This window comes from Hyperolius riggenbachi, chromosome 6, assembly GCF_040937935.1.
Source record: "Hyperolius riggenbachi isolate aHypRig1 chromosome 6, aHypRig1.pri, whole genome shotgun sequence".
NCBI lineage: Eukaryota > Metazoa > Chordata > Amphibia > Anura > Hyperoliidae > Hyperolius > Hyperolius riggenbachi.
The window spans coordinates 284,777,910-284,803,822 of record NC_090651.1 but is presented as its reverse complement, the minus strand read 5'-3'; the positions used below and the strand labels follow the sequence as shown (position 1 = coordinate 284,803,822).

The 25,913-nt window shown below is 45.2% G+C and overlaps 1 protein-coding gene across 3 annotated transcripts in view; it reads right to left on the bottom strand.

Moving 5' to 3' along the window:
- The window catches only part of NLRX1 (NLR family member X1), a 44,576-nt gene extending 27,736 nt beyond the window's left edge, over positions 1–16,840 (bottom strand). Inside the window, exons 1-4 of one of the 3 annotated variants that reach the window (XM_068240962.1) lie at positions 16,584–16,840; positions 8,628–8,789; positions 4,943–5,147; positions 2,315–2,400 (exon numbers count right to left, since the gene is read on the bottom strand). In XM_068240962.1, the coding sequence (XP_068097063.1) occupies positions 2,315–2,400; positions 4,943–5,103 (247 nt within the window). In that variant the 5' untranslated portion in view covers positions 5,104–5,147; positions 8,628–8,789; positions 16,584–16,840. Of the gene's footprint in view, positions 1–2,314; positions 2,401–4,942; positions 5,148–8,627; positions 8,790–16,571 lie in introns of all 3 variants that reach the window. The other 2 variants (XM_068240963.1, XM_068240961.1) reach the window with 2 other exon arrangements.
- Between the last annotated feature and the right edge of the window lie 9,073 nt (positions 16,841–25,913).

Genomic DNA, 25,913 nt, shown 5'->3' with positions numbered 1-25,913 from the left:
GAGCACTTTAATTCAACCCTACAAGCCTGATGGATTGCGGACAATTTATTGATCAAATGTTTAAATTGCCAAATTGTCATTGAGTATGAGGGAAAGCTGTCTAAGCGGATTGGTGGCAACACAGCTTTGTAAGGCAAGGGTATATAACTAGAAAGGGTAGCGATTCAATTGTCTCCTGATCAGATTTTGAGTAATCACTCATTCCTTCCTAATCAATTGTTTGCCAGATCAGGCTGCTATCAACACATGTGACAATCCAGCCCCGCGATCCCGTCGAGATCTGCTCCTGTTAGCGTACGCAGGAAGTACGGGTGCAGACGGACAACGAGACCGGTTGGTGGATTGTCAGAGGGAAGAAAGAAAAGGCGACAGAGCGTGCCAATCCCGTCTAATCTGCTCCCGTTAGCATACGCAGGAAGTACGGTGAACAGACTAACAAAGATTGGTCGCGCAGCTGCCGACAATATGTAATGAGACAAACATCCACCAATCCCGTACTACTAGGCCACTGTTGCCATGCAGGTCTCATGCACTAGAGACTGCTGGAGGCAAATTCACTGTGTGCGTAGTAAACGGTTAAGATTGGTTGGAGGTGCCAATACATGTACAATTCTGATTGTATATACAATCGGTAAACTAAAAATATCGATTTTGCGCTGGAAATCGGGTAAATACACTACCACCACTCTTTCCGTTCAGTAGGGAGGAAAGAGACTCCCGCTATCATAATACAGTAGCCAGCCCAATCACGTTCAACATGCTCCAGTCACCGTTCGGGGAATAGTCACTCCCGACGGCTTAAAGACTGTGAGCAATGTGACGTTAAATAAAGGTTACTGGGTCCCTATATGATGCAATCTTGTGTTTACAATCGAGAAACGAAAGTTATTGATTTCACACAGGAAATCTGGTACTAGCTAATCCTAGAAGGAAGAAACGGTTATTTACAACCTAGCTAGCAAATCAACAATTTATAAGCAAATCATAAAAAAATGTGGTAGTATGACTGACTCTTCAGAGGGCAGATTCGTTATAGCAGCAATCAGATGACCAGAAAAGGCACACGACTGAACGATAAAAATCGTTAGTTTATTTCTAAACTACATACACACAGCTTATTTTAGAACAGATTGATTTGACAGAGAGAAGAGATGAAAAGAAACAGAATGTCCGAATATACAGTTCAAATACCGTTATTGGTAGTCCATGCGGCAATCAAAGTCCAGAATGGCCGATTGCCATGCGGCCTTAGGCCTTTGTGAAAAAGTTCCAAGATGGAGGTTTTGGCCCGTGTCCTTGCGGGCTGCCAGGATGTTACTAGGCGTCAGATTAAAAGTAAAGGACCCAGAGCTTTCTGGGCTCTCTCTGCACTCCCCCACTCACCCACTCCAGCAAGGAGGGGTTAGGGGGCGTGGATCACACACCTCTTTGGAACAGGAGATCTACCCGCCCCTCTCATGAACACCTAAATATGGCTGAGTCATGATAGGTGTGCTAATCTTCAAACCATACAGGTTATGTTAAATCTAATAACATTTTCAGGTCGATCAGAATTTAACGATAACAATGATATCAAACTTGGGGGGTTTAGAGTGAACGGTGACCCCAAAATGCATATCTCTGCTTTGGCAGGGCTTACCCGTAATTCGGAAACCTCCGATTGTGTGGTTTGTTCCGAATTTCATAATAAGCGGGTTCTAGAGGCTGTTGCCTATTTGGGAAGTCATCTTTATGACAAAAGAGGGATTTCATATTTGTGAGATCACAGAAAGGTTTTCCTAAGGAAGGTCAGAAGTCTTTTGAAGCTCAGGCAGCAGCCTAGGTGTCAGATCTCCTGCTCAGACTGGGGTCGATCAGACTGGAGAAAACTGCAATTTATGAGCTTCTGTCAGCTGATATCTACCCTTCATCTGATGGATTAGCTTATAAACTCTCTAGGGGGCCACATAAGGCCAGGAAACACCCGGTCCCATGTAGGTGAGAGATTTTGTAATTAGAAGCTACCAAAGAGCCAGGGTTTGCTACATTTGACCAGGGAGAGGAACTGTTAACCCCTGGCTTCCCTGATCTTTTTGTAAATTAAGCCTTTCCCTATCTGCGGTCACTTTTTAATAATGGCGACAGGGAATATTTTATAAGGCTCTAACTACTTTTTTTGGTACGAATAAACGTTGATTCGTCACACACATGTATGGCTAGTTTGACACTCAAGCCAGACATGGACCAGTCTTAAAATAGCATCACTTCAGAATCTGTGCACAGGTTCAAGACATTATTTCATTTTCACTTTTGGTTCACTGTAACACTTGCTTACCCATTTTTGTCCCACTTAGGCTCCTAGAAAGCACAGAACAGAAAAAGCCACTGGACTTGGATAGGAAAAGCACATGATGAACATTTCTAAAAATAAACAAAATAAATATTAGAAAACAGACAAGATAAGCCACAGTTACAAAACAAATGTACTGTAGGGTCAGATAGAGTGTAAAGGATCAGATGATAGATCTCTTAAGGCCGCCATACACCTAGCGATAAGGGGCAGATTCAACAAATCAAATCTGATTAGAGAGAGATCTGTCCTTGCCCATACACTGCAGGCCGATTCCCGATCAATTTCATGCTGAAATTAATCAGGAATCATCCTTGTGACGCCGCATCTGCCAACCACCAGCCTGACGCTGTCCCCCTAATGTGCAATGTACCCCCCGATGCCCAGTTCTTGTGCCATACACACGTCCCATGTGATTGCTCGCATGCATGTAGGTGCGTGTGACTTCGCATGCGCCCATGTTACTCCGGCAACCATGTGGGGAACGTGTATGGACCAAGGACTGCGCCCAGAGCCAGCGGTGGACAAGCAGAGGACATGGATAGGTAATGTATATAGCGCTTTGGAGGGGGGGGGGGGCATATTGCAGATAAGGGGGGGGGGGGGGAGAGCATTGGGGTTTTCGTTGAGTTCGTCGCTTGTCCCAGTATTACCATTACTGCTGCATACCCAATCGACAAGTTGGCGCTACATACGCATGTCCGAATTATTCATACGATCAATTTCAGCCTGAAATTAGTTGCATTGTCGATCTCTACAGAAGGGGGAGGAGTGGGCCCCCCACAGTAACTATAGTTACGCCACTTAGTTTAAGACGGTTTAATAAATGTTAAATCTTAATAAACTATTAGAAGATTGAGTTTGAGACCCCTGTCTTAGATTGTTAGTGTAGCTTCCAGAAGAAGCTGGGAAGACGTCCTTGTTTCCTGCATCTGGGACATCCATGGCTTTAACATGAACCCTTGTGGTACCATGTACAGTAAATCAGTGACAGCAATAAAAACTTGATAACAGCTGGCAGGCTGATCTATATTTCTTAGGACATATATACCGTATGTAGGAAGAGTAGCAGCAGAAAATGTAACTGAGGATGCAAGTGGAAGAAGTAACTTGAGATGTAGGGAGAGAGGTAGCTGGAGACATAACTGGGGATGGAGGGAGAGAGGGATAGCGGGAAAAGTAACTGGGGATGGAGGGAGAGAGGTAGTGGGAGAAGCAACTGTAGATGGAGGGAGAGAGGTAACTGGGGATGGAGGGAGAGAGGTAGTGGGTGACTTAACTGGGGATGGAGGGAGAGATGTAGAGCAAGACGAAACTGGGGATGGAGTGAGAGGTAACGGGAATCATAACTGGAGATTGAGGGAGAGAGGTAGTGGGAGACATAACTTGGAATGGAGGGAGAAAGGCAGCAGGAGACATAACTAGGGATGGAGTTAGAGAGGTAGTGGGAGACATAACTGGGGATGGATGGAGCGAGAGAGGTAGCAGAAGATGTAACTAGGGATGGCAGGAAAGAGGTAGGAGACACAACAGGGCATGGAGGAAGAGATGTAGAGTGAGACGAAACTGGAGATGTAGTTATAACTGAATCATAACTGGGGATGGAGAGAGACAAGTAGCGGGAGTCGTAACTGGGGATTGAGGGAGAGAGGTAGTGGGAGATGTAACTGGAGATGGAGGGAGAAAGGTAGCAGGAGACATAACTGGGGATGGAGGGAGAGAGGGATAGCGGGAAAAGTAACTGAGGATGGAGGGAGAGAGGTAGTGGAAGAAGCAACTGTAGATGGAGGGAGAGAGGTAACTGGGGATGGAGGGATGTAGAGCAAGACGAAACTGGGGATGGAGTGAGAGGTAAGGGGAATTATAACTGGAGATTGAGGGAGAGAGGTAGCAGAAGATGTAACTAGGGATGGCAGGAAAGAGGTAGGAGACACAACAGGGCATGGAGGAAGAGATGTAGAGTGAGACGAAACTGGAGATGTAGTTATAACTGAATCATAACTGGGGATGGAGAGAGACAGGTAGCGGGAGTCGTAACTGGGGATTGAGGGAGAGAGGTAGTGGGAGATGTAACTGGAGATGGAGGGAGAAAGGTAGCAGGAGACATAACTGGGGATGGATAGAGAGAAATAGCAGAAGAAGCAACTGGGGATGAAGAGAGTCTTGGAGGGAAGAGTCAGCAGGAGAAGTAACTTGGGATGGAGGGGGTAAGTCAGCAGGAGAAGTAACTGTGTGTGGAGGAAGAGAGTCAGTGAATAAAGTAACTAGGTATAGAGAGAGTCGGCAGAAGTAACTTTGGATGGAGGGAGAGAGTCAGAAGTAACTGGGGATGTAGGGAAAGAGACAGCGGGAGAAGTAACTGGGGATGGAGAGTGTCAGCAGAAGTAGTAACTGGGGATGGAGGGAGAGAGTCAGCAGAAGAAGTAACTGGGGATGGAAGGAGAGAGTCAGCAGAAGAAGTAACTGGGGATGGAGGGAGAGAGTCAGCAGAAGAAGTAACTTGGGATGGAAGGAAGGAGGTGGCAGTAGACGTAACTGGGGACAGAAGGAGGCATACCACACATTTAAAAAAATGGGAACTGGGAAATTATAAAGAATTTGGGACAGTCTCACCTGCAGAATTGTTTTCTTAGTAGAGGGTGGCAGGTGGGTTGCTGATGAACGTTAGACCCGTTGGTAGTATAGTTAGAAAACAATCGGTGTACTTTATTAGAAAGAAGACTCTTCCTGCGTCCAAATGCACCCAGCAGAGACCCAGAACAGTGACACTGCATGTTTCCTTATCATTCACCGGGAACCGGGTAGCCAAGAAATACACCTGGATTAAATAAATTATTACATGGAGCATCAATAGACACAAAATATTTCTGCATTAAAGTAACTGTAGTATTTCATGTACTCGCTGATTTTATTGTGATGTATGCAGTAAACAAATCTTAAAGCTCTAGTTCACCCTGACAGATTTATAGATGTTAGCAGAGGAGACTATGGTAGTACTCACACAATTTTCACATTTAATGCATCTGTTTCAGAGAAATTCCCATTGAAAAGTCACATGACCCACAGTACAGAGCTGCTGGAAGAGTAAAAGTGTCTTCTACTAAACACCTGACAAATCTCACCTTCCTCCTCTGCTCCTCCCTCCTGAAGATCTGAAGATCTGGGGGGGGGGGGGGTACCAAGGTTAGAGACTTACAAGTCAGGGTAACTTGAGCAAGGCTGGGGTCCATATGGACCGGGAGCACACTTTGCAGCCTGTACACACAGGAGGGCAATACAATGATAGTAGTACTGACTCACTGGACAGGGACAAGTTGAGCACTGGACTGGTCAGCAGACAGGAGAGGGTTTCAGAACTGAGACTTGCAGGACAGAAACAGGTTGCTGACAGGTGCGCTTGTCAAGCTGAGCAGGATTGTAGGACTGACTGACTGGCTGGCAAAACTGGGAAGGGCAGGCAAGGTAGCGAAGAACAGTGTAGCAACAAAATAGCACCTGAGAATGGCATCAGGGCTGTCCTGGACGATGCCGGGGACTAGTATGGTGCTGCATTCTAGGCAGTGGGTGTAACAGGAATGTGGAGAGAATCCTAATCAAGCTGTATCTGACATCCACACGGGAAGTAGTTTTGCAACGCCAGCAAGCAGGGTAATAAACGGATAGTGCAAATGGTTTCCTCTTCTATAGGATCCAGAGGCTTCCTTCTTCTTAGATAAGCATTTGTATTTGTAGCCGTGGTTTACCTCGGGTACACTTTAAAATACCGCTGAAGAAAATACTTGAACCCATGGTGGGCTAGTTAAAATCCACCGGAGTCTCCAGATGCTGCTTGTTGTCCTCAGTGTCCTTTCCATTCCCGTACCTGTTCCTTTTACATGCCCAGCCTACCGGGTGTTCCCCCGAGTGGCGCAGCGCTATTCTGAATTGCATGCATGAGTTTCAAACTGCACACATCACAGTGAAAGAAGGCGCTCGTATGAGCGGGTGATTACGTTTGCTGTACATGTGTAGTTCACAACTCGTGTCTGGACAGTTCTGAATCGCACAGCATGGCTTGGGGGAACTTCCAGAAAAGTATTCGACTCAAGGATCCCATCATATACTTAGAGGCAGTGGGGAACAGGAGGGATCCCCGAGGACAGTGATTTGCAAACTTGGCTCTCCAGCTGTAAAGGAACTAAAAGTCCCACAATGCATTGCAGGAGTCTGACAGCCACAGTCAGGATTCATAAAGGCAAATGCATTGTGGTACTTGTAGTTCCTTAACAGCTGGAGAGCCAATTCTGCAGATCACTGCCCAAGGACAACAAGCAGCATCTGGACGCTTGGGAGGAGGTAATCTAGCACCTAGGTTCTCAACGTGTGGTACGCGGACCCCAGGGGGTACTTTTGATGGTTCCAGGGGGGTACTCGGACTTGATATACTTAACCAAGAACAAATTTAGAGTTTTAGAAAATGATAAATCTTATTTAAAACACCACCGAATAAGTATTTTAACTAATTAAAAGCAATATTAAATGCTTGGAAATGGTTCAGAACCAATTACGCACTACAATTAAATATATATTTGTCAAGAGGTACTTGTGATAATGTTCACCATGCTAGGGGGTACTTGGCGAGCACAGGGTTTTAAAAGGGGTACATACCAAGAAAATATTGATCTAGCACACCACGAGCTTCATACAATTTTTTCCTTAATTCCAGGATACTTTAATGTTCTATTCTAGATTCTTTATGTGATTAGTGACAATCCTAAACCTAAGTTAGTATAGCTGGCAGCGAAAATAATAAACAAATTTAAAGCAAACCTGGACTGAAAATTAAAAGTCAAAATAAAAATACACAAGTCATACTTACCTCCTGTGTAGTCTACTCATCAATCTCTTCCTCCTCTCCCATGTCCTGTTTGTCCACCGTAATCAATGGAATTCTCTGTCCTCCATTCTGAAAACGGCCATTACCCTATAACAGCTTCTGGGTCAGCACACTGTAATAGTGCCCACTTGAGCCGTAGGGAAACATGGACATTACCTTTCTCATCAGTTTTTTTTTCAGTTATAACTCGCAGCAACTGATATATAATTGACAGCAACCAATATATTTCAGATGTGACAAAATGTCAGAAATGGAAGGAATCGTTGTAAAAAGAAAATGGTGAGCTTCTGAGAGGAACTGACAGCCAGGGAGGTATGAAATATTATTTTGCAGGTGCATCATGTGTTTATTTTACTCAGTTCAGGTTCACTTTAAGAACATCACACAATACGAAAAGAGAACTAAATAGCACTGCCCACTTGCCATTTTCAATAATGCTGATTTTCAAGTTTTAGGAATAGTGTTATAACTAATTTTAACAGAAATAAGGAATGTTGAAAGAAGGATAAACTTCAAGGGACCTGGCCAAGAAATTTACTATGTTATATTAGGATTCATCATACATTGTATATCCATACAGGCACATGGTCGGGACCTGAGGGCTGAGTTTACTATAGCTAGAGGTTTACGATAACGAGATTCTGTATTAGGCTAGGTCCACACTAGACACAGTTGCAGGACGGACCCTGCAGTCCGGATCAGGGGAAGTACCCACCGTACTGCAAACTGATGAAAGTGCATCAGTTTTGCATCAGTTTCCGTTCAGGTTTTTCCCTGACAGAAAACGTCTCCATCATTAGGAAGGAGTGGGAGGATTTTTTTGGGCCAATCATAAAGCTCAGGCTATCCGTTTTCACATCAGTTTTTTGCCAGTGGAGCTGGAGATGCGTTTTCTCATTGCTTTCACTACCCCCTGCGTGTATCCGTGGTCCTGATCCGTTGCGTGAAAATGCAGCAGATCCGGACCTTCCGTTCAGGTTTTGAAAACGGATCCCCGCAAACGCAGACAGATCCGTTTTTTACTTGGGTGAGGCTGGCTGCTATTTTCAACATTAGTATCCGGGACTCCGTTTTTCATCAGGTTTGAAAAACGCAGCCACGGATACGTTTCCGGACCTAGTGTGGACCAGCTCTTATTGTTGATTTATATAGCACCACCACCTTCCGTGGTGCTGATGACAACAATTCTGAGTTGATGCAAACTGTATGTATGATGGATTCATCAAGCACAGCAGCTGCTACATTTCACTGGTATCTTTTCAAGCTGCATCAACCTGGTATTATTACCAGTGTATTGACAATCCTTACAGGCCACCCACATTTATTCCACTAAAAAGAACACAGAAAGCAACAGTTGAAACAAGCCATTGTTCTTTTACAAGATGCCGACAGCAAGGAAAGTATGCAGAAAAGGCAACCTACCCAGTATGAGCATCCTGTGAACTTATTCTGTGATCCTCCAGTCTACGGTGAGAACGTATAGATATCTCTGAGCAGAAGTTCCTCATAGAAAATATGTCAGAACAGTGACACGCGTACCTTTATTGCACATCCTACTCCTTCCGTATAGATGCTAAACAAGTCCTACAAGCACCCAGGAGAATACTTATCACACCCTCAGTTTTGGCATGCATGTCTACGAGGAATCAGCGAAATCACGTTTCCCATCTCCACCCAAGACTGGTAGATACGCTAACTAAAGGGCGGGGTTGTTACAAGAATAGTAATTATTAGAATATTGTATAAGCTTCAATTATTTATTTATTTTGCAAGTTCCAGATTTTTACATACGGACTTAGACAGCAACGATATTTCAGAGTAAAGTAATGATGTCCCAATGACAAAGGTTATAGTGAAGCCTCTAGAGGGGGCCAGACATACATGGGTTGCTTTGACCAGCTAATTCAGTCATCTATTTGAGTACATCTAAAAAAAAAAACAACGCAGGTGAAAGTCCCAAGTAGAATATTGGTAAAATTAACAATATTCTACTATTGGGCAATGGGTGATACGGTGGTATTTTTTTTACCAATATTTTATTATCACTAAACTTAACCCTATTCTCACTGGAACCCTCTTTTCTATCAATGTCTAACACTAACCAGACCACCCCTGTCACAATATCCGCTGATATCTGTGCCGCATTCACTTCTGATTCAAGATTTATTGGGCGCCGCTGGCACCCAAATTACCCACTGGGTGCCGCTATAACCACAATTAACATTATGGTCTATGAGGTGCCCATTTTACCCAAGTGCGCCAGCGCTTATATTACCTGCTTCACATCTTTTCACTGCCAACTGCGTGGCAGATAAACTTACTGTTGATTTTAGATTTTTAGTTTACTGAACAAATATAACAAATATATTCCCCTACTGATAACTTAGCCTGTCCTCTGGTAATGCAATTCAAGGTCCGGCCATTGCCGGCACATCAATTATGGAGATTTCAGGAGAAATCCCGCAGGGCTGTGCAATTTTTGGGTACTTGGAGTCGGAGTCGGGAAAAAAATGCACCGACTTCAACTCCTAATGAATTTAAACTGTAATTAAAATAGAAAATATGATAAAATGTTCTATTTCTCAGATAATAGTCATCATAAATAATTTATATATACAGTAATAGCTCTGCTTAGTCCACAAAAATGAAATAAACCAATCAAAAAATAGTTACTTGTGCTACTTCAATAAAACAGTTCCCGTATTTTTAAAGTAGATATACACTCACCTAAAGGATTATTAAGAACATCATACTAATACGGTGTTTGACCCCCTTTCGCCTTCAGAACTGCCTTAATTCTACAAGGCATGGATTCAACAAGGTGCTGAAAGCATTCTTTAGAAATGTTGGCCCATATTGATAGGATAGCATCTTGCAGTTGATGGAGATTTGTGGAATGCACATCCAGGGTACAAAGCTCCCGTTCCATCACATCCCAAAGATGCTCTATTGGGTTGAGATCTGGTGACTGGGGGGGGGGGGGCATTTTAGTACAGTGAACTAATTGTTATGTTCAAGAAACCAATTTGAAATGATTCAAGCTTTGTGACATGGCACATTATCCTGCTGGAAGTAGCCATCAGAGGATGGGTACATGGTGGTCATGAAGGGATCGACATGGTCAGAAACAATGCTCAGGTAGCCCGTGGCATTTAAACGATGCCCAATTGGCACTAATAGGCCTAAAGTGTGCCAAGAAAACATCCCCCACACCATTACACCGCCACCACCAGCCTGCACAGTGGTTACAAAGCATGATGGATCCATGTTCTCATTCTGTTTACGCCAAATTCTGACTATCGAGACTCATCAGACCAGGCAACATTTTTCCAGTCTTCAACTGTCCAATTTTGGTGAGCTTATGCAAATTGTAGCCTCTTTTTCCTATTTGTAGTGGAGATGAGTGGTACCCGGTGGGGTATTCTGCTGTTGTAGCCCATCCGCCTCAAGGTTGTGCGTGTTATTGCTTCACAAATGCTTTGCTGTATACCTCTGTTGTAACGAGTGGTTATTTCAGTCAACGTTGCTCTTCTATCAACTTGAATAAGTCGGCCCATTCTCTGACCTCTAGCATCAACAAGGCATTTTCGTCCACAGGACTGCCGCACACTGGATGTTTTTCCCTTTTCACACCATTCTTTATAAGCCCTAGAAATGGTTGTGCGTGAAAATCCCAGTAACTGAGCAGATTGGGAAATACTCAGACCGGCCCATCTGGCACCAACAACCATGCGACGCTCAAAATTGCTTAAATCACCTTTCTTTCCCATTCTGACATTCACTTTGGAGTTCAGGAGATTGTCTTGACCTGGACCACACCCCTAAATGCATTGAAGCATCTGCCATGTGATTGGTTGAGATAATTGCATTAATGATGTAACGATCGGTGTCAGCACACAGAGAGAATCTGATTATTGGTGATCTGCAGTATCACCAAGAATACAGATATATACCTGATTATTGATGATCTGCAGAATCACCACTAATACAAGTATAACTAACCCTGGAACACTGACAATGTGTAAGAGTTTGTTGTGACAGTATATGAGTCAGTGATTCCTTGACTGCTGGGAATCAGACTCTACTGCAGTCCAAGGACACCTAAGAGATGGAGTCCCTGACTGGATTGTAGAGAGGTCCCTTTAAAAGATAGGGAGTCTCTGTAGACAGTAAGAGAGGTCGGCCAGGCCGGGTCGGCAACACACGAGCAGATAAGGTACAGAGACAGAAGACTGATACAGTAACCAGGGACAGGCAGGGTTGGCAACAGGTAATCAGATGTGCGTACGTACCGAATCAGAGAGCAGAAGGAGGGTCAGGAAAGCAATAGGTCATAACAGATATCAAGCATAGGCCTAGTCTAGAGTGTGAGGTCCGTGATCTCAACACCCAGGAACTGGTCTAAGAATAACACAGTAATGACACAGTATTCCTAGTCTTGGGTGTGAGGTCCGTGGTCTCAACACCCTGGAACTAGTCTGGAGTATAACACAATAATAACACAGTATCCCTAGTCTTGGGTGTGAGGTCCGTGATCTCAACACCCTGGAACTAGTCTGGAGTATAACACCACCAAGCCTGTCATCAAAACTGTAAAAAAGTGGACAGATGATGCGAAGCTGTCACTGCAGGCATGCTTGGACTGCACGGACTGGTCGGCCCTAGAGGCACCCTCCTTGGAAGAATGGACAGAGAACGTAACCTCCTACATCAGCTTCTGTGAGGAGTTGTGCATCCCTACTAGGACCTTCAAGGCCTTCCCCAACAATAAGCCCTGGTTCACCAGCAAGCTGCAACGGCTCAGAAAGCTCAAAGAGGAAGCACACAAGTCCAGCACTCCTGCTGAGTTCAGGGAGGCCAGAAACACCCTGAACCGTGAACTAAGAGCAGCAAAGAGAGCCTACTCCAACAAGCTAAGCCTCTGTTTCCAGTCCAACAACTCCCGGGAAGCTTGGAAAGGCCTCAGGGCAGTCACCAACTTCAAACCCGCCCACCACCAGGCGACCCCTAGCATCCAACTGGCTGAGGAACTAAACAAATTTTATTGCAGATTCGAACACCTCCCCACACCGACAGACATTCCCCCCCTTCCTCCCCTCCTCAAGGGGCACGAAGCGCCTATGGTAATCCAGGAGGGGGATGTACTGCGCCAACTCCGTAAACTCAACAACAGGAAAGCTGCAGGCCCAGATGGCGTGTCATCGAGCTGCCTTAAAACCTGTGCGGCACAGCTAGCTCCCATCCTCACCTCAATCTACAATAGGTCCCTAAAGGAATGCAGGGTCCCCCCCTGTCTCAAAAAGTCTACAATCATCCCAGTCCCCAAGAAACCGGGAAATGCTGATCACAATAACTTCAGGCCTGTAGCCCTCACACCCATCATCATGAAGGTCTTTGAGCGACTGGTCCTTGCTTTCCTCAAGAGCTCCACCAATGCCCTCCTTGACCCCCATCAATTTGCATATAGAGCAAATAGGTCAGTCGAGGATGCCATCAATATCAGCCTGGCATACATCACGGAGCATCTCGACAACCCTGACTCCTACGCCAGGCTCCTGTTCTTGGACTTTAGCTCGGCCTTCAACACAATTCGGCCAGACATTCTGCTCGGCAACCTCACACAACTCGGGATCGACCCATCCCTCTGCAGGTGGGTGGGGGACTTCCTCTCAAACAGGACACAACGGGTCAAGCTCGGGGACTGCTCCTCCAGCGTGAGAACCACCAACACAGGGGCACCACAGGGGTGTGTCCTGTCCCCACTCTTGTTCTCCCTCTACACCAACAACTGCGTCTCAAATGCTGACTCCGTTAAGGTCATCAAATTTGCGGATGACACAACCATCATCGGCCTCATTAGCAAGAAGGAGGAGCAGGCCTACCGCAGCGAGATAGAGAGGATCTGCAACTGGTGCAAAGACAACAACCTTGTCCTCAATGCAGCCAAGACTGTCGAACTGATTGTGGATTACAGGAAACTCCCTCATGCCCTCCCACCAGTCTGCATTGGGGAGACCGAAGTCACCAGGGTACCATGTGTTCGGTTTCTAGGCACCACCATAACCAGCGACCTCAGATGGGGGCAAAATACCACCAAAACCCAGAAGAGTGCCCAGCAAAGACTATTTTTCCTGCGGCAGCTGAAGAAATTTGGCATCCCACGGGAGCTGCTCACCAGTTTCTACTCTGCCACAATTGAGTCCATCCTGTGCTCCTCCATTATTGCCTGGTATGCAGGGGCAACAGCTAGTGACAGGTATAAACTACAGAGAGTAATAAGCGCGGCAGAAAAGGTCATCGGCACGCCCCTGCCCCCCCTTGACCTCATCCACACCGCCAGATTGAGGAAAAGAGCCTGCAAGATCGCACAAGATCCATCCCACCCAGGTAGTCGCTTCTTTGAGCCACTCCCACTAGGCCGCCGTTTCAGAACAATCCACACCAGAACCACAAGGCGCAAGAACACCTTCTTTCCTCAAGCTGTTCTCCTGCTGAACACTTGTCCATCTGGCCCCTATAGTTTGGTTCACGGACCACCCAGCTCCCGAGTCACCCTAAACCAGGCCTAAAGTACTTCTCTCAGTGCCTGGCATGTACAATATGAATATATTCTCACCAATGCATGTATGTCTGTCTCTTGAATTAGTGGAATGCGCTGTCTCTCGTAACTATCGATTGTCTCAAATGTCTTAATGTCTTGAATGTTTTAATGTCCGAATGTCTAATGTTTAAATGCCTTGCCATGTGTACCACAACCAATTCCGGGTATGCTTACAGCATACTCGGCGAATAAATGGATTCTGATTCTGATTCTAATAACACAGTAATCTGGCTAAGTGTGGATTCCCAGGTCCACCTGGTTCAACCACACTAAAGGATCTGACTATGGTCTGAGTGCTAACACGTAAGCATTCGCAACGGCAGACAACCGGCAACTGACAGGGGAGAAGTATATATAGTAGAGCGCTCCTCAGCGCCGCCCAGTCCCATCCAGCCAATCACCTGCTGCGCTGGGATCAGCTGACCGTCCAGATCAGCTGATCCCTCTCCTATTGGCATGAAGGGCTTGCCTGTTAGCGCGCGCGTAGCTCTCCATCTGTGTGCACTACTAGGCTCAGACAAATCAGGCGCACGCTGCTGCTGCGGAGAAACCGCCGGTCTGAACGCGGCCTCAGCCGCCTCGCTGTCAGACCGTGCGGCGGTGTCTCCGCCATCCATTACAAATGAGAAATTGAACAGGTGTTCCTAATAATCCTTTAGGTGAGTGTACATATCTGATTGTGACTGTATATATGATGTGTACACAGGAATCTCTTATATATACTAAATAACATCTATGCTGTAAGAATAAAGCCTGATGTGTAGCTGTGTCACTAATAGAGATGGTTAATGAGATGGAAATAATTCTGCGCTGATGCTGGTTTATGCAAATTTATGCACTCCCTTTGCTCATGAAATCAAATAATTTGATATGTTGTTAAAATTTGGTTTGATGACTACGAATTGAAGGGTACCTGAGATGGATGAAAAGTTTTATACATACCCGGGGCTTCCTCCAGCCCCTTTCAGGCTAATCAGTCCCTCGGTGTCCTCCTCCGCTACCTGGATCTTCTGCTATGAGTCCCAGTAATCTAGTCAGTCAGCGCAGTCCGGCCATGTGTCGCTCCCACAGCCAGTAGCATTCTGCACCTAGTGCTGCGCAGGTGTAGTACACTCTCGGTGGCGGAGTGTGTGCATGCGCACTACATCCGACTGGCTGAATTACCGGGACCCATAGCAGAAGATCCAGGTGGCAAAGGAGGACAGCAAGGGACTGATTAGCCTGAAGGGGGCTGGAGGTAGCCCCAGGTATGTATAAAACTTTAATTTCATCTGTCTCAGGTTTACTTTGTTAGGGCTGGTGCACACCAGAGCGGTTCTGAGCGTTTTTTAAAACGCTTGTAGGGGGAAAACTGCTTGGCTAATGAAAGTGAATGGGATGGTGCACACCATAGCGGTTCGTTTTTTCCACAAACGCAAACTCGGGGGCTGCAGCGTTTTTTGATTTCTAAGGCGTTTTTGTCTCAATGTTAAAGTATAGGAAAGTGGAAAACAGCTCTGAAAAACGCTAGATCAGAGCAGTTTTCCAGGCGTTTTTGTTACAGAAGCTGTTCAGTAACAGCTTTACTGTAACAATATATAAATATCTGCTACACAAAAACGTTCCAAAAAACGCTAGGCATGTTTAGAAAACATGCCTAGCATCGCTCTGAAATCTGCTTCAAAACCCTCTAGCGTTGTGCAGATCTGCTAGAGGTTTTTGGTGTGCACTGGGCCATACACAGTAGTACTCAACATATGCACTCCCCACAGAGCTGCAGGGAATCCACTGAGAATGTTGTGCACATTGAACACAGAGGTGTTGTCTATCACCCATAAACCTGGTTCAGATTGTCCCTGAAGGATGTGTAATACAGGAAGAATCGCCTCATTCCCCTGCAGAGTACCTGCACATCACTCTTACAAGTACCCACAGTTACACTGCCTAGGGCCTGATAGATGTTCTTTGTTCCTGTCTGTACCTTCTACAAGTACTCTTACTAAGGACTAGTTTTAGTCTATGACTAAAAGTATTAGAGGCAGAAGATCCGCTGGATATCCAGGCAACTGATATTGTTTAAAAGGGAATAAATATGGCAGCCTCCATATCCCTCTCACTTGAGTTGTCTTTTAAAATTCCTAAGCGTTGGCAGTTGCAGCATTGATTCTCCTCTGAGATGATGAAATTATTGGAACGAAAGGCGATCAGCCCGAAAATGGCGGAATGTTTGAGCGCCCTAAGGCTTGGTTCCCATTCAGTATGTTTTCTGAAAACCTCCGCTATATGCAGGAAGCTGATCCTACTGTTAAAAATAGGATCTGCTTCCACTTGTAAAAGAATAACTGATAGCACCTGCAGCATTTTCCAGAATGAACTGCAAAACGTTGGGGTGTACGGATGCAAGCACACACAAAAATGCATGCCTTTGTAACAAGTGTTCTTGCGATTGGCAAAGTGCATGTGTTCTGAAAACTAGGTAAAGATGTGTGACATGCCACCACTGTTGATGGTTGTGCTAGAGCCTTGAGGTCCAAGATTAGTGCATGAAAAGTGCAGAGGAATTGGCTATGTTTGGAATGTATTTATTTGGCTAACCAAAATAGTTTATTGGGGACGAAGGTCAGACATATAGAGGAGTGGGTTATTTTTGGAACATACTTTTGTAGTCAGAAGTTTGTTGAGGCCATGAACAAACTTTTTTTTTTCTAAAGAAAGTTTTAACTTAATGAAGGAAGCTAGAAAAGAAAAAAAAACTACCAGCAACAAGAAGGTAAGTAAACACGCACATATAAACATACCACTGACGTCCTATGCGTTACAGTGTCATTTCCCCGTGTTTCTAGCTGCCTCTACACCCGGCCGCCAGCTCACCGCAGTGACCGCACAGCAGCAGTCTGCGGAACTCCCATGACTCTGGCTAATGGCTAATTGGCTATAGGGCGCAGAAGCTCTCGCAGGCGTCACCTCGCTCCGCCTTTTTATTTATTTATTTATTTGCTATGCACTTCATGTGGGCTGCGCAAGCGCAATCTGTTCCCAGCATCCTCCCACAATTCCCTGCGGCTGTCAGCAGTGACGCGTCGTCGAGGCAACAGACGATACGTCATTTCTAAGTGCCAGAAAGAATGAGCACTGCTGCTGGGTGGCCCCGATGAGGATGTGTGGGACGCCGGGGCCGCAGGCAGCACAATCAGACACAACACCGGATCGATGGGACAAACTGTACAAACGGAGTGTCCCTCATCATACTGCGGCTTCTCGGTGTGGGTGGGTTGCCGTTCTATGAGGCCCCGGGGGCTGCGAATCAGTGGCCATTCTGTTAGCGACCTTGAAGCCTCTGCTACTGTTGAGGTTTTGGCGGTGTGGTGAAAATAAATGCAACTTTGACATAATTTGCTATTTCTACCATTCTTCTCCTATGGGGTGCAAATCCTGACAGGTTGCATAAAATCATACTTGTAGTGAAAACATAGCTTTCAACTGTCCTTTTGGGGAGACAGTGCCTTTTTGGGAACAAGATTCCTTTGTCCTCCTCATTTGTCCCTCATTCAGGACTCATGTACAGATATATGTAAATATATGTGTTTTATTTACTGAAAAATGTGTTTGACTCTGAACTTTATTCTCATCCTTTAAATTGATATGCTGTACTTATTTTCAAATGTTAAAGCGGACCCAAACCAAACTTTTTTTTTAATTAAAAATATTTAGTTGCACCACTCTGACACATACAAAGATAAATAAACACGGTACTTATCCGTTAGCCGGGCGCATCCTCTAGGTGGCGACAAAACTCCACCAGTTACATCTTTCCCTACTATCCATGTCGGCCTGGAGGGGGAATAGTAATTAGCGCCACCTGCTGGATGCGCCCGGCTAACGGATAAGTACCATAAACACTCCTTCAAACCTATGAGCATTTCAGTGCATGCTTTTCACCCTTCTCTTTTAATAACTAGGGTTATACTGGGGGCAGCCATTAGCAATTCCTCCATTGCTGGACACCACAGTTTGCCGGATTATTTGCCGGCAATATGAAAGGAAGGGAGGGGTTCCTACAATAAATGTAACATATTTTATATTTGTCATCATGCAACCGAAAAAGTCTGCTATTTATTATTATAATTTAGAAAATAGATTTTATTTCTGAAATCTTGTATTTTTAATTTGGGTCCACTTTAATATGAAGGAAAATGAACTATGACCAGTGTGGTTTGAATTATAAAACAATATATTTTTTGTATGAAATTTTGGTACTTATCCGTTAGCCGGGCGCATCCGGCAGGTGGTGCTGTTGATGTTAATTCCAATCATAATTACTTCACGTCAACCTGTGAATGTAAACCGCCGGATGCGCCCGGCTTAAACAGATCAAGCCGCCGGCTTGCTTCGTGAGTGTCTCGCTCTCCTCCCCCTCTTGCCCTCTCTCGTATGAGCCTTGGGGAGGGGACATGCGTGTCCCCCCAGAGTCGTTAGTCGCGGCATTGCGACGAACGACTCTGGGGGGACACGCATGTCCCCTCCCCAGTGTTCTATAGGAGAGAGGGCAAGAGGGGGAGAAGAGCGAGACACGAAGCAAGCCGGCGGCTTGATCTGTTTAACCACTTGCCGACCGCCTACTTCATATTGGCGGCGGCAAAGTGGCAGCCCCAGGACCACGTAACGCAGAATGGCGTCAGGTCCTGGGGCACTGTTTTACCGGGGATCGTGCGCTGGGATGCGCGCGCATCCGCCGGCAATAGACTCCGCCCACCCGCGACGTCAACCCGCCGGCCAATCGGAAGCGCCGGCGGGTTGTTAACCCGACGATCGCCGGATAGGAAGCGTATAATACGCTTTGTAATGTTTACAAAGTGTATTATACAGGCTGCCTCCTGCCCTGGTGGTCCCAGTGTCCGAGGGACCACCAGGGCAGGCTGCAGCCACCCTAGTCTGCACCCAAACACACTGATCTGCCCCCTGATCGCCCAGACCACTGTTTGCACACAATCACCCCCCTAATCACCCATCAATCACTCCCTGACACTATCAACTCTATTTTTTTTTTAGTCCCTAAACTACCCCCTGGGTACTCCTGATCAACCCCCCCCCCCCTCAGATTCTCCCCAGACCCCCCCCCCCCCCCCCCCTGTGTACTGTATGCATCTATCCTCCCTGATCACCTGTCAATCACCCATCAATCACCCCCTGTCACTGCCACCCATCAATCAGCCCCTAATCTGCCCCTTGCGGGCAATCTGATCACCCACCCACACCAATAGATCGCCCGCAGATCCGACATCAGATCACCTCCCAAGTGCAGTGTTTACATCTGTTCTCTACTCTAAACACCCACTAATTACTCATCAATCACCCCCTATCACCACCCATCAGATTAGACCCTAATCTGCCCCTTGCGGGCACCCAATCACTCGCCCACACGCTCAGATTGCCCTCAGACCCCCCCTTATCAATTCACCAGTGCATTATTTACATCCGTTCTTCCCTGTAATAACCCACTGATCACCTGTCAATCACCCCGTGTCACTGCCACCCATCAATCAGCTCCTAACCTGCCCCTTGCGGGCAATCTGATCACCCACCCACACCAATAGATCGCCCGCAGATCCGACGTCAGATCACCTCCCAAGTGCAGTGTTTACATCTATTCTCTCCTGTAAACACCCACTAATTACCCATCAATCACCCCCTATCATTCCATCAATCGTTGGTTGATGGAATGGCTTGTGTCACGATGTTCTGATTAAATTTTGAACTTGGTTCATATAAAGTGTTCGGATTTCTGGATTCTTCTTTCTAAAATGGGGTCATTTGTAGGGTTCCTATACTGCCCTGGCATTTTAGGGGCCCTAAACCATGAGGAGTAGTCTTGAAACCAAATGTCGCAAAATGCCCTGTGAAATCCTAAAGGTACTCATTGGACTTTGGGCCCCTTAGCGCAGTTAGGGTGCAAAAAAGTGATAGAGATATTTCTCCCACCCAGCATGGGTATGTGTAAAAATACACCCCAAAACACATTATACTACTTCTCCTGATTACGGCAATACCACATGTGTGGCACTTTTTTGCAGCCTAACTGCGCTAAGGGGCCCTAAGTCCAATGAGCACCTTTAGGCTTTACAGGGGTGCTTACAATTTAGCACCCCCCAAAATGCCAGGACAGTAAACACACCCCACAAATGACCCCATTTTGGAAAGTAGACACTTCAAGGTATTCAGAGAGGGGCATGGTGAGTCCGTGGCAGATTTAATTTTTTTTGTTGCAAGTTAGAAGAAATGGAAACTTTTTTTTTCCTTTTTTTTTGTCACAAAGTGTCATTTTCCGCTAACTTGTGACAAAAAATAAAATCTTCTATGAACTCACCATGCCTCTCAGTGAATACTTTGGGATGTCTTCTTTCCAAAATGGGGTCATTTGGGGGGTATTTATACTATCCTGGAATTTTAGCACCTCATGAAACATGACGGGGTCAGAAAATTCGGAGATGCTTCAAAATGGGAGAATTCACTTTTTGCACCATAGTTTGTAAACGCTATAACTTTTACCCAAACCAATAAATATACACTTAATGGGTTTTTTTTTATCAAAGACATGTAGCAGAATAACTTTCGCGCTCAAATGTATAGGAAATTTTACTTTATTTGAAAAATGTCAGCTCAGAAAGTAAAAAAAAGTCATTTTTTTGACAAAATTCATGTCTTTTTTGATGAATATAATAAAAAGTAAAACTCACAGCAGCAATCAAATCGCACCAAAAGAAAGCTGTATTAGTGACAAGAAAAGGAGGTAAAATTCATTTAGGTGGTAGGTTGTATGACCGAGCAATAAACTGTTAAAGCTGCAGTGGTCTGAATGGAAAAAAAGGCTCTGGTCCTTAAGGGGTTTTATGACTGCAGTCCTTAAGTGGTTAAGCCGGGCGCATCCGGCGGTTTACATTCACAGGTTGACGTGAAGTAATTATGATTGGAATTAAGATCAACAGCGCCACCTGCCGGATGCGCCCGGCTAACGGATAAGTACCGAAATTTTTATGGTGTGCATAACTAGGGGGGTGCTGGGGGCGTGATTAGGGGTGTGGCAGGGGCATGACTTTCATGTAGTATAAGCTTAACCAATCAATCCTTCAAGGTATTTTCAATCTGTTGGTCCTTATACTACATAGATTTGGTAAATCTGTACAACCAAGATTGTATGGTGTGTGTTGAGCTTAAGGCCCCGTTTACAACTGAAAGGACAACTGATTTTCAAAGTAATGCCCATGTTTTCCTATGGCACAGTTCACACTTAACGTGTTTTAACTGAAATCTTTTTCACAATACACTGCTATGAAGAAGAAGAAAAACGTGTACCAACTGATTAAAGAGACTGAAGTATTGTTTTTTGCCTGCTTTTGTCATATAATCCTGTTCTGCATGATTGGCCAAGTAGAACCGCTGCATCCCCGTGGGAGATGAGTGATTTATTAAAAAATCGACCTGCAAAGTTCCATGACTTTGCAGGTTGCAAATTCTGCTGCCCTGGAGAGGCAGAGCTTTGAGCTATAGCTCTGCCTCTCTGCAATCAATCTCTGTGGCTCTCTGCCACCTTCCCGCCCCTCTCAGTTAAAGAAGACTGAGAGGGGCGGGGAGAGGCGGAGATTGACTGCTTTACACTGTAGCTCTGCCTCTTCAAGGAAGTAAAGCCCTGCGAGCCCGGGAGCTTTGCAGGGCTGTTTCACAGTAATAAATCATTCATCTGCCGCTGGCATGCGGCATTCTACTTGGGCAATCATGCAGAACAGGATTATATGACAAAAGCAGGTAAAAACGAGACTTCAGAGTCTCTGACCAGGCAATTTTTTACAATTCAGTACTGCGGTTTTTTTTTTGCATGACCTTACAACTTAGCACCCAAATGAATTGTATCCCCTTTTCTTCCCACCAACAGAGCTTTGTGTTGGTGGGATCTGATCGCTGCTGCCATTGTTTTTTTATTTTATTTGAAAAAAAGTGTTGTTTTTTTATGTTTATATAGCCCCCCCCCCCCTCCCACCAAATTGGCCTACACTACGACGCATACACTGCACATAATATTCATAGGCATATCCCTATTAATGGAAATCGGCTGGCAGCGATTATAGGGACAGGATTCTTGCAGGGCCGTTTCTCTGTACAGCTCTGCGCTGTACATTTATTACCTTATTTTTTCTTTTTACAGCCTGCCAGCCCCAATTGGGGCCTTCTCCTCTGTCCTTTTGCAGGGAACTCGTGCTTACGCAAGTTCCCTGCCTATCTCGCGATGAGCGAGATGACGCCATATGGCATGATGGAGGAACAAGAGAGCCACTCTGCAGCCGCCATCGTGCATTAGGCAGTCGCAGAGTAGTTAAGTAGTTTCTTATCTCAACAAGTTGGGAGGTATGGAAAATATTTGCACCTTTATCAGAATTTGTATCCTCTGCCATTCCTCCGCCTCACATGAATCTTCCAACTTTTCTGCCTAAGGCCCGGTTCACACTTTCGTTGTAGTGGTATGCAATAATTGTTTAACCACCTTAGCGGTATGGACGAGCTCAGCTCGTCCATTACCGCCAGAGGGTGCCGCTCAGGCCCTGCTGGGCCGATTTTGATGAAATAAAGAGCAGCACACGCAGCCGGCACTTTGCCAGCCGCGTGTGCTGCCCGATCGCCGCCGCTCTGCGGCGAGCCGCCGCGAGCAGCGGCGAAAGAGGGTCCCCCAGCCGCCTGAGCCCTGCGCAGCCGGAACATATAGTTCCGGCCAGCGCTAAGGGCTGGATCGGAGGCGGCTGACGTCAGGACGTCGGCTGACGTCCATGACGTCACTCCGCTCGTCGCCATGGCGACAGGAGAAGCCAAACACGGAAGGCTGCTCATTGCGGCCTTCCGTGTTACTTTTGGCCGCCGGAGGCGATCAGAAGAACGCCTCCGGAGCGCCATCTAGTGGGGTTTCATGCAGCCAACTTTCAGTTGGCTGCATGAAATAGTTTTTTTTTTATTTACAAAAAAACCCTCATGCAGCCGCCCTGGCGATCTTAATAGAACGCCAGGGTGGTTAAACAAAATTAGGCAGGTGCATACATTTGGGCACCACAAAAAAGAAATGAAATCAATATTTAGTAGATCCTCTTTTTGCAGAAATTGCAGCCTCTAAACACTTCCTGTAGGTTCCAATGAGAGTCTGGATTCTGGTTGAAGATATTTTGGACCACTCCTTTTTACAAAACATCTCTAGTTCATTCAGTTTTATGGCTTCCGAGCATGGACAGCTCTCTTTAACTCACTCCGCAGATTTTTAATTATACTCAGGTCTGGGGACTGAGATGGCCATTCCAGAACGTTGTACTTGTTCCTCTGCATGAAAGCCTTAGTGGATTTTGAACAGTATTTAGGATCGTTGTCTTGTTGAAAGATCCAGCCTCGGCACATCTTCAGCTTTGTCACTGATTCCTGGACAATGGTCTCCAGAATCTGCTGATACTGAGTGGAATCCATGCGTCCTTCAACTTTGACAAGATTCCCAGTCCCTGCACTGGCCGCACAACCCCACAGCATGATGGAACCACCACCATATTTTACTGTAGGTAGCAGGTGTTTTTCTTGGAATGCTGTGTTTTTCCTCCATGCATAACGCCCCTTGCTATGCCCAAATAACTCAATTTTAGTTTCATCCGTCCACAGCATCTTATTCCAAAATGAAGCTGGCTTGTCCAAATGTACTTTAGCATACCTCAAGCGGCTCTGTTTGTGCTGTAGACTTCCTCTGCATCACTCTTGCATACGGCATCTCCTTGTGTAAAGTGCGCTGAATGGTTGAACAATGCACATTGACTCCATCTGCAGCAAGATCATGTTGTAGGTCTGTGTTGCTGGTCTGTGGGTTGACTCTGACTGTTTTCACCATTCATCGCTTCTGTTTATCCGAGATCTTTGTTGTTCTGCCACTTCAAGCCTTAACTTGAACTGAGCCTGTGGTCTTTCATTTCCTCAATATGTTCCTAACTGTGGAAACAGACAGCTGAAATCTCTGAGACAGCTCTCTGTATCCTTCTCCTAAACCATGATGGTGAACAATCTTTGTCTTCAGGTCATTTGAGAGTTGTTTTGAGACCCCCATGTTGCTACTCCTCAGAGGAAATTAAAAGAGGAGGGAAACTTACAATTGACCCCCTTAAATACTCTTTCTCATAATTGGATTCACCTGTGTATGTAGGTCAGTGGTCACTGAGCTTACCAAGCCAATTTGAGTTCCAATAATTAGTTCTAAAGGTTTTGGAATCAATAAAATGACAACAGCGCCCAAATGAATGCACCTGCCTAATTTTGTTTAAACAATTATTGCACACTTTCTGTAAATCCAATAAACTTCATTTCACTTCTCAAATATCACTGTGTGTGTCTCCATATGATATATTTAACTGACATTTTTTATCGTAACAACCAACGAGTTATACAGTAAAATTATGACAATTAACAAGGTTGCCCAAACTTTCGTATCCCACTGTATATAAATTTAGTGTCCCAGAGCTCTAGGGAGGAGATGGAAGGCATGAGGTCATGGCAATTTCTGTGCAGAGGCCATCCAGGCAAAGGCATGGAGTTCCCTCTATTGTACAGGTCACAATACTGCACTCTGTATTCATGAAATTCTGTTTCAGATGCTCTGAAGTTAGCATTGTTTATTCCAACTATTGCAGTGCAATATCTTACAGTTTTCCAGTGTAGCGTAATCACAGCTTATGCCACATCACTTGAGTACAGGTTATCCCCCGATAGATTTTACAAAATAAATACTATACCTGGTATTTTCGCCACTGTGGTGTGCCTTTTTTTTTGTTTTGTTTTTTTTAACTAAAACTCCACGCAAAACAGTTCATCAGAAAAGCATATTATTTAGTGGGCTTTGTGCAAAATGAAATCACCATTTCTAAAAACCTCTTATGACTAAAAATATAGATTAAAGGGGCTCTATGGTAAAAAATTGTAAAATTTAAAATATGCGCAAACAAATAAGTACTTTTTTTCCAGAATAAAATGAGCCATAAATTAGTTTTCTCCTATGTTGCTGTCACTTACTGTAGGTAGTAGAAATCTGACAGAAGTCACAGGTTTTGGACTAGTCCATCTCTTCCTGGGGGATTCTCAGGGATTTATTTATTTTCAAAAGCACTTAGTGAATGGGAGTTGCTCTGTCCAACTGCCAAAAGACGGTGTAGCGAGCAGGGAAACTGACCAGCATCATTGTTTAAATCCTTTTTAGGGAATATCTTTATAAAGAACTAGCTGATTGCCCGGCGTTGCCCGGGTATGTATTTGGCTGGTGTTGGCTCCACCTACTTTTTCTAACCCTAACACACAATTACTCACTGACCAAGTTTGTGAGCTTTGCATTGTTTGGCACCAATAATTTGCATTGAAATGAAACAAATCTAATTGGCTGTGTGTGGCTCCACCCCCTTTTCTGAATTTGAACCCCAGTCACTTAATAACCAACTGTACCAGGTTTGAGGCCTGTGCCATTAACAGTGCAAGAATTGTAGCAATTAAATATTCCCCTTGAAAAGCAATAGGTGAAGTTTGATTCACTTTTGTAGGCTCCACCCACTTTTCTGAATATTAATCCCAGTGACCAACTGTGCAACGTTTAAAAACCCTGCCATTAACAGAATGGCTGCAGTGTACATTTTCCCAGTGAAATTTGTATTTGTCTCCAGCCACTGATGACCCGGCGTTGCCTGTGTATGTATTTGACTGGTGTTGGCTCCGCCCACTTTCTAACCCTAATACACAAACACTCAATGACCAAGTTTGTGAGCTTTGGGATCCTTGGCATCAATAATTTGTATATTCCCATAGAAATTAAACAAATCAGATAGGCTGTTTGTGGCTCCACCCCTCTCCAGCATTCGAACCCCAGTCACCCAATGACCAACTGTAACAGGTTTAAGGCATCTGCTATTAACAGTGTAAAAATGGCAACAATTTAAATATTCCACTTGAAAATCAACAGGTGAATTTTGATTGGCTATTATAGGCTTCACCCACTTCCCTGAATATTAATCTCAGTCACTCAGTGACCATCTGGGCAAAGATTGGGAATCCTGAAATAAACAGTGTAAGAAGGGCTGCAG